Source organism: Merops nubicus, unplaced genomic scaffold (genome assembly GCF_000691845.1).
Source record: "Merops nubicus isolate BGI_N331 unplaced genomic scaffold, ASM69184v1 scaffold7163, whole genome shotgun sequence".
NCBI classification, from domain to species: domain Eukaryota; kingdom Metazoa; phylum Chordata; class Aves; order Coraciiformes; family Meropidae; genus Merops; species Merops nubicus.
Window position 1 is genome coordinate 108,850 of NW_008599543.1, and position 12,735 is coordinate 121,584.

Below are 12,735 nucleotides of genomic sequence, written 5' to 3' on the forward strand. Positions count from 1 at the left end.
TTCCCTACAGCAGCAATAACATTGAGATGTCCCTGATTTTGCTTGCTGCAGTTCTACAACTGTCATATCCTCCTCCCTCTAATAGAGAAAGGTCAGGTATTAAGCTGTGATCTGTCCCTGGGCCAACAAAAGCCTCTTGGCTAACATAGCAGTCAGACTGATGGGTTTCCTGGACTTTTATTAATCTCCAGGAAGACTTGGGGCATGTGGAAATACCAGCTCATTCTCTGGGTGCTTTCCTGGGAGGCATGTGTAAGGTCAGGCTCAGAGGTCAGCTGGAGGTCAAAATGGGATAAAGGTGTGCAAAGGTAGTCGATCTGAGAGTGGAAATCCCTAAATTTTCAATGATAGGGTTGTCTTGGCTACTGAAATTTGGATTTCTGTGTATGTGTGAGGCTGTCCTGCAATGTGGAATGTCAAATCTGTTGATATCCAGAGAGGGATGTGGGACTTGAAATTTTGAGAGTCCCTGGAATGCCCTGATGGATTTAAAAAGCATCTGAACATTCTTATATGGCAATACATTTTCGTCTCCCATGCTGAACTCAATCTTGGCTGCTGCTTCTAAGGGACATTGAGAGGAGCTGCAACCTTGCAGCTGCTGGTGCTGCTGGTCTTTCCATTATGAGGGTACAAACAGTCCCATGAGTCCCATTTTCTGTTTTGCAGAAATTTTCCTGTTTCTCACTGAATGCTTGTAGGGATTCAGACTTGTTATTTTGCATCCAGCAGCAGAGATATCTATTTATAAGGCAGAAAATTATGCAAGGAAAAGAAAAATGTTTGATCATTGCTGGGTAGACACTTTTCTAGTCTGCTTAAAGCATGTGTATTCATATCTTCATTGTCTTGGTGCTTAATGAGGAGTCAGGAGATGGCACCAAAGTCGTATGCGCTCTGAAAGACTATTTACCTGTGCATGTTGTAGCTGTTAGGAGACATTAAGAAGGTTAGACATTGATGGGACACAAGAAAGGAATAGATAGGTTTGTTTATTCCACTTTCAAATATACATGTTCTTAATTTGAAGTGCAGCTCTTGACTTAGTTCTTACATTATTTATTATTATTAGATACCAACATCTTCTCAGCATACTTATTTTGTTACATTGCATGTCTGAAATTAAATACAGCCTCTGTCAGCTTTAATGTTCTTCTGCCTATTCTTATAATTATTATTGATAAGAGGTGACTTTCAAGTTAACAGCATGTGGATTGATAAGGCAGCTGTAATTATGTTACCTGAGTGCTTTTTGGAAAGCTTAGCTCAAGGGCAAATCGTGTTTCCTCTGGAGTGCTGGATGCTGAACCCCCAGCCTGTAGATCGCTGCTGAAAGTGGTGCTTCTGTCTGTAGTGTGCTTGGCTAGCATAAGACAAACCTCCCCCCAAACCATACGTGTGTGGGCAGCTGAAATCAGGAAGCGTGGCGGGTTTTGGGGGTGCACAAGGGCGTGCCTCCTGTGCTTATTTTTGAGTCGCCGGAGGGTTTCTGCTCCTTTCGTCTCTGCTCTTCTCTCCTGCTCTCTGATGCTCTTCTCTTCATCCTCAGGTAGTAGATGCGGTTGGCTTCTGGGTAGGTGACTTTGGAGAGGGGCATTTTGTAGATGGCTGGGTTGTCTGAGTTTATCAGCAAGAAGAGGAGGGCGGAGAAGCAGAAAGGCCAGGTGCAGAGCGGCAGCCCGAGCTGGGAGGGGAAAGGACAGACAGAGAGCTGAATTTTGGTACCCATTTCTGCCTGGTCACTTTGCCTGCTCCTGACTGTTGCTAAATTCTTTCTTTTGAGAAGCTGGGAGAGCCTGTTTTTCCCTCAAGGGCAGTGTGACATAGCACATACCTTCTGAATCCTCCTGTTCAGGATCTCTCATTCAGATCCAAAGGAGGATGCTCAAAGGTAGGTGCCTACATGGCAGGGGCTATGTGAGTGGGTTCCTGCTGGTCACTGGAGGTCCAGGAAGCTCCTCTGCTACCAAATGTTAATTGAGCAGCTCAAAGAGAGGTACCTCGTGTATCTGAAGTGTACAGAGCTACGTAAGGCACCCTGCCTTGAAGACCTTAGTGCTTTTGGAGGTGCAGCTGTTGCACCAATATTGAACCAACTGAATGAGGCTCCAGAGCTCTGATGGCTGTAATGAAAGCCAAGACATCCAGCTTACATATAGACACTTAAATTTTCTAATAAATGAGCTGAATCCTACTCTCACAGTCCTGTAAAATGTCATGTAATGAGAGTATTATTCACACATATCCCCCATCCTCAGTGCCCATTGGCCTTGGACCCAACCCCCAGCCTCGTTCTGTGACCCCACCTCTTGGTCTGACTTGGGGTTTGCCAAAAACAGTATCACAAGGAGAAAAAGTAAATGTTCTTTTTTTTCTGCTACATCCCAAAAGCAGATGTTCTTAACAAAGCATTTGCAGGGACCTAGAAGGTACTGAGTGGATGCCAGATGAATACATTTGCTGTATGAAGCTACTAGTCCTATTTTTTTTTCTTTGAAGTTACTAAATCGATTTTATTAAAATACGGTTTTGCTTTAATCTCTCAGACCTTAAAGAAGAAACAAAGCTTAACATTTCTGGTTTCACCTCTTTCTCAATCTGTTCAGAAATTATGATTTTGTATTTTGTAAGAGATCAGTCTTCCCATGCCTTTTTTTTTTTTTATCCAGATCAAGCTTAAATAGCATCTGTGGGTAGGGTTGGAGAAAGACCTCAGAAGAAGCAAGGGAAAATTTAGACCATTGGGAACTGTTTGAAAATATTGCTTGCAACTAAGTGTTGCATCTTAAATCATACACTGTTGCTGGAGTTCACACATACATGCACGGTCTTGCTGTGGATAACATGCTCCAAATGTCTTTGAAATCTTACTATCAGCTGCAGAGTCTGCAAGTGTGCAATTCAGCTGCCAGAGAATCTCTACAAGACCTACCATTGGCTGCAGAATTCTCATTTCAGTGCTGACAAAACCGGCCTGGAAAACTTTGAGGCATTTCCTTAACGTTATATCATAACAAATCAAAATACAGCTAAAACAAAACAAACAAAAAACCCTGTAAGGCCCCCCCCAACTTACCACAGATAGGGCATTAGCAAGACCTGCTCCAGAGTAGGCACAAAATAAAGCTGAGAAAAAAAGACCAAAGTCAGCCCAAGATGAGGAAAATATGATTAATTTCTCCAAAGGAATTATCAGAAATAGTAATACTGTCCAAAAGCACAATAAAATATCCTCCCAGTTCCCTCATATGAGGTGAATGTTAGAATTCAACGATTATCTAAAATGTCCCAGTGCTGCATCTGGCTATCTAAAACTGGAGCTAACTTTACTCACCCAAGGACAAAGTCAAGAAAGAAAAAGCTACTGAACGAACCAGAAAATGATCAGGACAGAAAACTACTGAAAATGAAGTGGTTGGAGAATGGTTGAATCTTCACAGCTGTTTCTTAAATGGGAAATTTCAACTATTTCCCTAGTGTCTGATTTTGGTTGCTGTTGGAGATGGGATCTTCTGATAAATGGATTTTAAATTGATCTTGTGCAACATATTGATTCTTAGGTGGATTTTGAATGGACCTTGTGCAACAGCTTCCTTCTTAGGACACACTTCCTCTAATGATACATATAGTTATGAAAAGGCTGCTCATATGAATCTGTTGAGTTCCTGATTTGTTAAACTTCTGCTCTTGGCATAGCTTGTGCTCCTTTCACAAGCAGTACTTCTACCCTTTCTAGATGTTTCTGTGTTATCAGGGCTTAAAGGACCTTCTCTTTGCACTTGCAGCTTGCACATCCAAGCTCAACTCTGATGCCATCATGGAACTCTTGCATAGTACCTGGTTTTGCAGCAGAATCACAGTTGACTCTAAACCTCTGCTCCTCCTAGACTGACTGGCTGCATAAATTTTTGTCCTTGTTTTGTGTACAAGATACTTACCACAGGCAAGGGACAGCAAATGAGTCTGCCAGGTCAGGGCATAGAACATGCCCCCAGTAGCAATGCATGCGAGGGCACAGTTGTAATTGTGCAAGCCAAGGTAGATGCTGTCAAATGGCGTTGCAATGCTCAGTGCTGTAAGACAAAAGGCAAGGCTGTGAAGTCATCTGTGAGATGTATCTGCAAGAGGACCTGTCACTTGCTGGGAATCCATCATTTCTTCCCTATGACATCTAGACAAATTCATCTGTGCTCACACATTCCATGCACATGCAGGAAAGGAATGAAATCATATGAAGGTCATTAGTTTGGAGCTCTGATAGTGTGCTTAGGGCTGGAATTTGGCCCAATCTCAAAGGTTTCTTTCAGGCAAAACCTTCTGTTTATGCCCTGTGTGGATTGTAGTCACAGTGGAGATTAGATGGGGCAGAGTGTATGAGGATCTTTTCACCTGGGAGCCCTTCTTGCAGAAAGTTGTGCTCACGTGTACTCTTTAAACCTCATATTTTAAGCCCTGATCTTTAATATGAGAGTTGAGTGTCTGCTGTGGGAGTAAGCAGGGTGTTCCATCTCTCCTAGTGAACTTTGCTAAATGTGATAGGCACTGGAAGTGTTCTAGATATTAAATGTGGCCACTCCATCAATGCTGTGGAAATTTGCCATGGGTTGGGAGCTGAGGGTCTGCTCCAATCCTGGCCTCACAGGTCCTTCTGCAGGATCTCACTTATGCTTCAGGAGTACCAGTAAAAAGAAGAGCATAATAGCTAGTGCACAGGTTACCTTCATGTCACTCTAAGATTAATACATTTCCTGCTAGAATGTCCTCATTTGTCTTCTGTTTCATCACAATGCTTATCCCCAGATACTTCCCCCTGACCTTTTTCTTCCAGATTAAATGTCAGACCTGTACAAATCTTGCCAGATGCTCTTAACCATACATATTGTAGAGAGTTTTGTTTAAAAACACAAATGTAAGGCAGCTGACATCTTGTACAAAGTATTTCAGAGAACTTACTGTTGGATGGCTGTGCCTTTTCCAAGGTTGTTGTCTTGGACTATGCTTACTGCATCACAGAATTTTATTACAATCTGACACATAAGTGGCATTAATCTCATCCAGCTTCAAGGCTTAGATTAATTTCTTTCAATTTAAAAAAGTGTTTCTCTGGTTTTCTGTGGACAGACAGGTCATTTTGATTTGCATTCATTTCACTGTTTTCACAGGTCTGCAGTATGTTAGAATGAACTACCTCCTACGAAAGTCCATTTCTTCTCACTGATTGATCAGCTCTGAGAGACACTTCTGCTTGTGGTGATAATTTAAAATACTTGTGGTGGCAAGAGATCAGTTCTGAAAACATTTCTTCATGTTCCTTTATCATCATGTCAGTGGGATTCATCACAGCCAATGACAGGAGGGTTAAGCAAGGTAAAACAAGCTACCTGCCTGACTTAAAAATCTACTAACAAATGGAAAGCTTAAAAAATATCATCCTCTGGTCTTGCCTTCACTATACAATTATAGAATTAGTTAAGTTGGAAAAGACCATTAAGATCATCAAGTCCAACCATTATCCCAAGTATATCCAAGGCCATGCAGCTGTGAAGGCTGGACAGAGACTGGACATTATGGCTTGGGTCAAGACACAAAAATGGCTTTGGTAAATATTTCTTACCTGCAAACATCCCCACTGCCGATCCAATTGCAGCATGTAAACAAATGAGTGGGGAGGAGATAAATAAAGCAACAAGGATGATGCCTCCAGTCCAGGGGTTTTCACAACCATACACTTGACCAACACCGACTGGGATGGACTGCAAAAGCTGCAGCAGCCAGTAGAAAAGGACATGTTATCATATCTCTGTATTCAGAAGGATGCAGCAGTTATTTTGTGCAGGCTATTGGCTGAAAAGCTGAAGAAGGAACTCTGGCTCTGAGTAGTGTCAGTTTGCACACTCAATTTACACTTCAATTTACACATTCAATTTACACGTCAAACCAGAGCTGGTTCATTGTTTGGTTTGAATTTCATCAGTCCAAGATGGACCTTTATTTGTTTTGGGATGGTGATATGGAGGGTGAGGGGTTGGTGGAGGGTTTGGGTTTTTCTTTTGGTGATGTTAGAGAAAGATTAAAACAGTCACCTTCCTAGGCAGTGATACTATGGTGGAGCTGGCTGATTTGAGATTATTATGTACTGTCAGTTACTTTTACTCTGCTTTGGGATGGTGACTTTCTAGTGCTAGAGCTGAACTAAAGGGACTGGGTATAAATGAGTTTCTGTCCCTTTAGGATAAGGATGTTACTTCCATCTTTTCATATCATCACTGACTATTTTGCTGATGCCCTTTTAATCACATCCAGAGAGTGAGAATGCACCTCCAGATGCAATTCTTTATTACACAGCACTCAAGACTTGGTTTGGGGCAGTCCAGCTTTAGGTGGAGTGAGAGTTCCAGCATCTCTATTCCCTCAGGCTCCTTCAACCTTTCTGTTGGGTAGGCCAGGATTGTCTCTGGGTCTTTTATGGCACTGTCCTCTACAGACTGACCCAAGCCGTGTATTTCTGTGAATCACTGCTGGATGTACATATCCTATAGCTGTTCTGACCAAAGTGATATTTTTATCCCGAGCTGGATGTTTTCATGCCCACATTTTTAAGGAAATACCATAAACTTGTTTGAGCAAAGCTTACCAGTGGCACATTGATTGTAGACCAGGTGATATTTGGCACTGATGCTACGGGCTTGATGAGGGTCGTAGGGAAGAAGGGATTGTAGTGTCCTGTGGCTGCCAAGTACAAAGTCACAGCAATATTGAAGGGCAGAGTGAAAACAGGAAGGTCCCATTTACTGAAGATAGATCCCAAAGCACTGGACAGGATTGGACTGGGAAGAGAAGGAGAAGAGAAAAGAATGTAAGTTGTTCATGCTGATGGTGGTGGAAGAGCCACCACTTTGGTCATAAGCTCTGGAAAACGCAAGCCAATGGCACTCCTTTTGGAAACATCAGGTAGTGAATACCTTAGTACATTAGTCTGCATCAGACAAAGAGTTGCAAAATGGTGTTAATCTTTTTGCAATGACTGTCACATGCGTTCATGGATGGTACAGTTGGCTGGTGTGCAAGTGCTTTGCTAGCTCAGAGAGTCAGTGAAGAAATTCATCCAGCACATCATTTAGGCACAGATGGAAGATGGTGATCTGGCTTCTTATTCTGTGAAAAAATCTAATAAGAAACAGAATTTGGGGAAAGTCACATGGAGAACTCTGGAGAACTCTAGATGGTGTAAAAAGCTCCCAACTTGATGAGGCAAGAGAAAGTTGAAAACGCTTTTTGTGTGTTAAGTAGTTTGAAGGATACGAGAAGATGGTTCCAGAAGAGAAACACAGCAGACGAGCTGGACAAGGAGGATGGAAAATCTTTCATTAAGAAAGATATTTACCATGCCAGACACCGTTCTGGAGGAATGAGGAGTCCTTAGGACATATGGAGCCTGACAGAGTATAAGATGAAGTCACCACTGTAACAGAGTTGCGAAAGGAATTGTGACAGGCATGACCCAGACCTTGACTGATGTTTCTGCTGATGTCAATGAGACTGATGTTACCATGCACTGCTCAGGTACCACCCAAAATCATACAGCATTTTCTGAACACTGAAGTTACTTCTTAACAGGGATGATTGAATATATTTAGCACTTAAAGTATTTAGGGTGACCCACAAAATATTTAGAGACCTAACACTAACAAGCTTGTAAACCTTGAGATATCATGACTCTTTCCAAGGTTCTTGGCTGCAGAACTGGGGTTATAACGTTCACCAGATCTGCTTTCCTCAGGACTTTTCCAGACTGCCTTATTTCCACTTGAAGTGGGTGTTCTGCGTGAATGACTTTGTGGGAACATATTGGCATGATAATACCTGTTTTTTATGGGGCCTAGAAAGCTTGTGGAAGACAGTGAATGTCCAGGTCCTGCCCTTGATGGATATGGCATGAGTTCTGCTGCTTTCAGCTGAGCTTTTCTGTTCTAAGTGAGCTGAACAGCTCTTATGGTCAAGCTTCAAGTAGCAGTGGTCATCGCACAGTTCACAGAAACTAAATTTAAAAATGTGAATTTTTCCAGAAGATGGATTTGAGTCCTATGAGAATATTAACCTGGTTCCAATTAAAAAAAACCTATCCAAACCATTTGACATTTCAAAAGCAACATCTTGCGTCCTGTTGCGTAGATACTATCAGTGGAAAAAATGCTTTGCTCTCCCTGTAAAATCTCAGATGAAGCCTATTCATTTATGACAAATTCATTTCCCAGAGCAGTTTACAGATTTCCTTGCTTGTAGCTGTAGGAAGAAACACCCCAGCACTTCAGTGAAAATGGTGTCCTAATTTCTGTGCTGAAATACAAAGCTTCTGCCAGTTATACAACTTGTCAGAAGAAAAGAAACAATTAAAAAAATGCTGACTTCTAAAGCTGAAATTCAAAGTACCAATTGAAAAAAAAAAAAATCACTGAAATGTCTAATTTTAAAATCTTTTGGCTCTACCCTCGAGTCTTGTGAACTGAAAGAATGAAGAAAAGTTTTAACAAAAGGCCTCAAGGAATTCTGGCAGACAAGACAAACTAAACATTCTTGAGATGTGTCCTGGGGTTTGAGATGTTGTTACAAAATGACCTTTGCTGAGAGTGACTGAAGAAATAAAATATGAAAAGATCTGATCTTAAAAGCAGTGAAATGCAATAATGACTTGCATCTTCTTGCTAACAGTGATTAAAATGTGACTCTTGAATTAATTTCAGTTAAGGCTATTAAATAGTTTCTGCAGTGCTGGTAGAGTCCATATTTAGAAATGGTAAATTTAACCCTGAAAGGACATTGTCTGGCATTTGGAGTTACTGGGAGGGATGAATTCTGCCCATGACTGGCTGCATATCTGAGAGGGGGAATACTGAATTCAGCCCAGGGGGGAACACCAGGCTGGTCCAGCGCCTGGATGAGGAAGAACCTCTGCAGAGTTGGGCATGATGACATCCATCTTGAGTGTGTTCTGCTAATGAGGGACATTTGCAGAGTGCTGAAGTGGAGCTGCTTTGCCTGTGTGCTGTAATCAGCATTGTTTGTGCAGTCAGCCTCCTACCAGCATGCCTCACAATGTCTGTGCATGAGTGGGTGCCTCTTTCCAGTGGCTGGAGCTGCTGGTACAGAGGACTGGGCAGAGAAGACCTCCAGTGTGTTTCAGCTGTGTATAGCAGGACTCTTCGTTCTTTGAGAATTGTCCCTGGAGGGAGAAGTGGCACTTACCAGGCCATGGATATAACTGCTACAGGAGGAAGAAGCCACCAGTAGTAATCTCCTTTGTCAGAGAAGACAGCCATGAGCAGACCCACCAAGATCCCGTTGTAGCCATGCAAGCCAGCTGCAATGGCTGATCTGTGATGGAGAGAAACGTTGGCAAGGTTTGTGACCCTGTGACCCAAAGGACCTACATGGTTGTAGCAATGGCTATCAGAGAGAGAGAACTCTCACAAAGACAGCCAGCTGTGGGGACAGGCCAGCTCTTCTTGGGCCACAGCTCTGTCCCCACCTAACAGCTGCCAAACCATCTGTAAGGAAAGCTGGTCTGCTATCTCCAGCATACTCAGATGTGGGCCTATGACCAGTCAGTGGGTTCCTGATACCACAACAATCAATTTTTATTAAGTGGCTGGATGCAAGGTACCACCTACCTGTCTTGACCGAGGGCCAGTGCAGTTAATGTCGACACAGTGGTTCCAGTACAACCCGTGAGCAGCCACCATGGACTCTGGATGAACAGCCCCACTAAAATGATCAGCCCACTGAAAGGGTTGTTGACAAACATCACCTGAGAGGTTCCTCTCAAGATCCAGTCCACCAGCTGAACCATTAGGGGCTTAGCTGTAGGAGACCAAATGAAAATGCTGGTGATAAGGTATCGTTTCAGCAAAGCATGCTTATCTCTACAAGTCATTTTCTGGCCACAGAACAGAGGCAATGTATGAACAAGGCTGTAAAACCAGCCTCTGATTTATTGCTCTCTGAGCATATTTTGCATCTGGCACTTGAAAAGCTAATAGGGATGGACTGGGCACTGCTATAAAGTTCATGGAGTGATTCATAAAAAAGCGTCTTATTTATAGTGGTCAAAAAATAGTCTTTCTTGCATGGTGGATTGCTGAAGATTCTGCTATAAATTTAATCCCTTTTTGGTGTATAATTCAGGTGCAGAGAGAGACTTAGGCAAAGTCTGAAACTAGTTTGTACATGAATAGGGAAATACGAAAAGGAAACACATCTGCTCTTTTAGAGACCAAAAATAGGGAGGTACACTGTACACAGGAGATGGGGTCAAACTGTCAAAGGTGTCTACAGGAGTACTTTGGGAACTGAAAAGCTTGAATTAAGAGAGCAGTTGTTATAGCTTGGGCTGTACTCAAGGAAAAGAGGCGTTTCCAAAGGACAAAGAGCCCAACTGACCATTGAACATGGACAAAGCAAATGGGCACCAAGCTCAGGTACCTCAGGTGAGTGAAGGGGAAAGGTGGGATGTGTGTGGGGCTGAAGGCAACTTCTCTGAGGGCACCCATGCAGAGTGCTACAATGGTCTCCAGGGCTGAGGACGGTCTTATAGCACAGCCATTACTTTTTGCTGCTGGCTTTTCTGCAAATTAGCTTAAGGTCTTTTTCTCCCATGCTTCTGGGAGAGGTGAAACTATTTCTGTATTTCTGTGTGTTAATAGACATGATGCTTTTATGCTTCTATTATTCTATGCAAGGAGAATAAATGAGAAAGAGAGGCTGCTTACAGTATAATGTATTCATGGAATATGTATATGCAGTTTTCATGTTCTTAAACATTTGAAATTAATTAAATTCATTTAGATTGTTAATTAGACATGGCATAAAGTGCCAGACTACTTTTTGAATCTGGGCAATGACTTACATCTAAAAACTCCCCTCTCCCCTACTTCTTTCCTGTGTTGTATTTACATCAAGACTCAACTTTTGTTTTCTGGTGAAAGTAACTTAAACAGAGGATCTGTGAAGGGCTGGGTACCACTCTGCATCTCCTCAGCATCCCTGGGAGATCTCTCCTAAGAATCTGGAGCACAAGTTGAGGGGTGGCTTCACAAGCATCCCTCAGGCTGTGCATTGTTGGGGAGCCAGGAAGTTACAACCAGGGAGGAATGAGTTCTTTTGAAAAAAATAATTAGGTTTACTGGAATAAATTTTACTAATTATTAGTCAATGTTTTTGGTTTCAGATGCAAGTATTAACTGTAAGTATTCAAATACAGCCAGTGGACAGTGGCCGAAGCTTTTCAGAAGGTAGAATAAGAAAAGCTATCTACCAAGCATGGACCACTAGAATAAAGAGAAAGCAGGAGGAGGTGATCCCCTGTGACTGGGGACCACACTGCCAGCCTGCTGAGCTCCCTGCCTGGAGGCATCTTGGCTCACATCCTCCACAACTGACAGCCACTGCACAGCCTGGCTGGACACAGCTGTTTCATCTCTTTCCTCTTGCTGGAGTTGTACTGCTAATGAACCTAGGCTTGACAGAGGACCCACAGCCTTATGTAGCCTCTCAAAGCCCCAAATCCCTAGTAATTCTGGGTAATGTGGACCATCTGCTCATGTACTACTCCTGCCTGGACAGTAAACCTTTGAGATCAGTACTTGCTTTGTGTTTTATAGCAACATAACCACCACAGTGCCTACTGCTCCCCCAAGGCTGGTAATACAAGAGCCTTCACCCACACAATCAAGAGTCAAGTCCCCTTGGCCAGCCCACACACATGGAGATGGTCACTGACCCAAACCACTTATGGGCAAGATTACATCCCCAGCCCTAACATGTGATTCTGGGCACTGCTGTATGGAATGTGCTGCTGACTCGCAACAGATTAAGAGTAAAAGATGCCTTTTGCCTGTGCCAAATCACGCCTGCAGCCATGGTAATGTCAGGAGGATGCAGTGAGATCCCCTTCATGAGAATAAAACGATTTGGGTTAAAAAGCCAGAAATTTGCAGTGAGCTCAGACCATGCTGCCCCTGCTCTGCCTCCCGTGGTGAAACGGCCCCTTGTCTCATGGCCCAGCCCTGACAGTACTGCTGGCAGTAGAGATGTCCCCAGCTAGCTCTTCCTTGCCAGCCCGAACATGTCCCTCTGCTTACTTTTCATCCACTCTCCATATTCTTTCATTTCTCCTGTGAGATACCCAAAAAGCTGGTGGATCCGATTTCCACTTCTCCCCAGCAAGTCCTGGACTCTTGGCTTCTGCTTCGCATACAACTGTCTCTCACCAGGTTGCTCAGCCACAACGACCTCTCCAAGCTCCATCTCTTTGGGTGGTGAGAAGAAGTCACTGCAAATCAAAAAGCCCGTGCGTTAGAAAACCTTTTGGGTTGTGCCCTGGAAACTTTCTGCTGTACTTTAGAGCCCTGTGGTGATATTCCTTTTGAAAGATGGGATGTTTCATGGAGGAGGAACCTGCCAGAACCAGGGCAGTGGTGTCTCCTCTTGGGGATGAGGGCCCACTGCTGCCATGGGGCTGTGGCACAGCGCTTCAGGGGTAGAGAGGGATGTTAAATGAGTGCCTTGCAGCATCCTCTAGCTCCTGATGCAGCATGTGACAAGCTGCTGGTTGGACAGTGGACATGACCTTTGCAAGTGGCACGTGCATGCTGTTGCAGCTACCAAGGAGGGAGCTTGTTGATGTCTGGCTACCAATGAGCTTGAAGGAAGCGATGCAAATTGCCCATAGGGTAACAG

General features: G+C 43.4%; 1 protein-coding gene across 1 annotated transcript in view; it reads right to left on the bottom strand.

Moving 5' to 3' along the window:
• Window positions 1-12,303, bottom strand: part of SLC14A2 (solute carrier family 14 (urea transporter), member 2) — a 35,762-nt gene extending 23,459 nt beyond the window's left edge. Inside the window, exons 1-8 of the mRNA XM_008937420.1 lie at window positions 12,138-12,303; window positions 9,669-9,858; window positions 9,244-9,372; window positions 6,635-6,827; window positions 5,615-5,762; window positions 3,939-4,073; window positions 3,077-3,126; window positions 1,424-1,684 (exon numbers count right to left, since the gene is read on the bottom strand). Of these exons, the coding sequence (XP_008935668.1) occupies window positions 1,424-1,684; window positions 3,077-3,126; window positions 3,939-4,073; window positions 5,615-5,762; window positions 6,635-6,827; window positions 9,244-9,372; window positions 9,669-9,858; window positions 12,138-12,303 (1,272 nt within the window). The remainder of the gene's footprint in view (window positions 1-1,423; window positions 1,685-3,076; window positions 3,127-3,938; window positions 4,074-5,614; window positions 5,763-6,634; window positions 6,828-9,243; window positions 9,373-9,668; window positions 9,859-12,137) is intronic.
• Window positions 12,304-12,735: the final 432 nt, after the last annotated feature.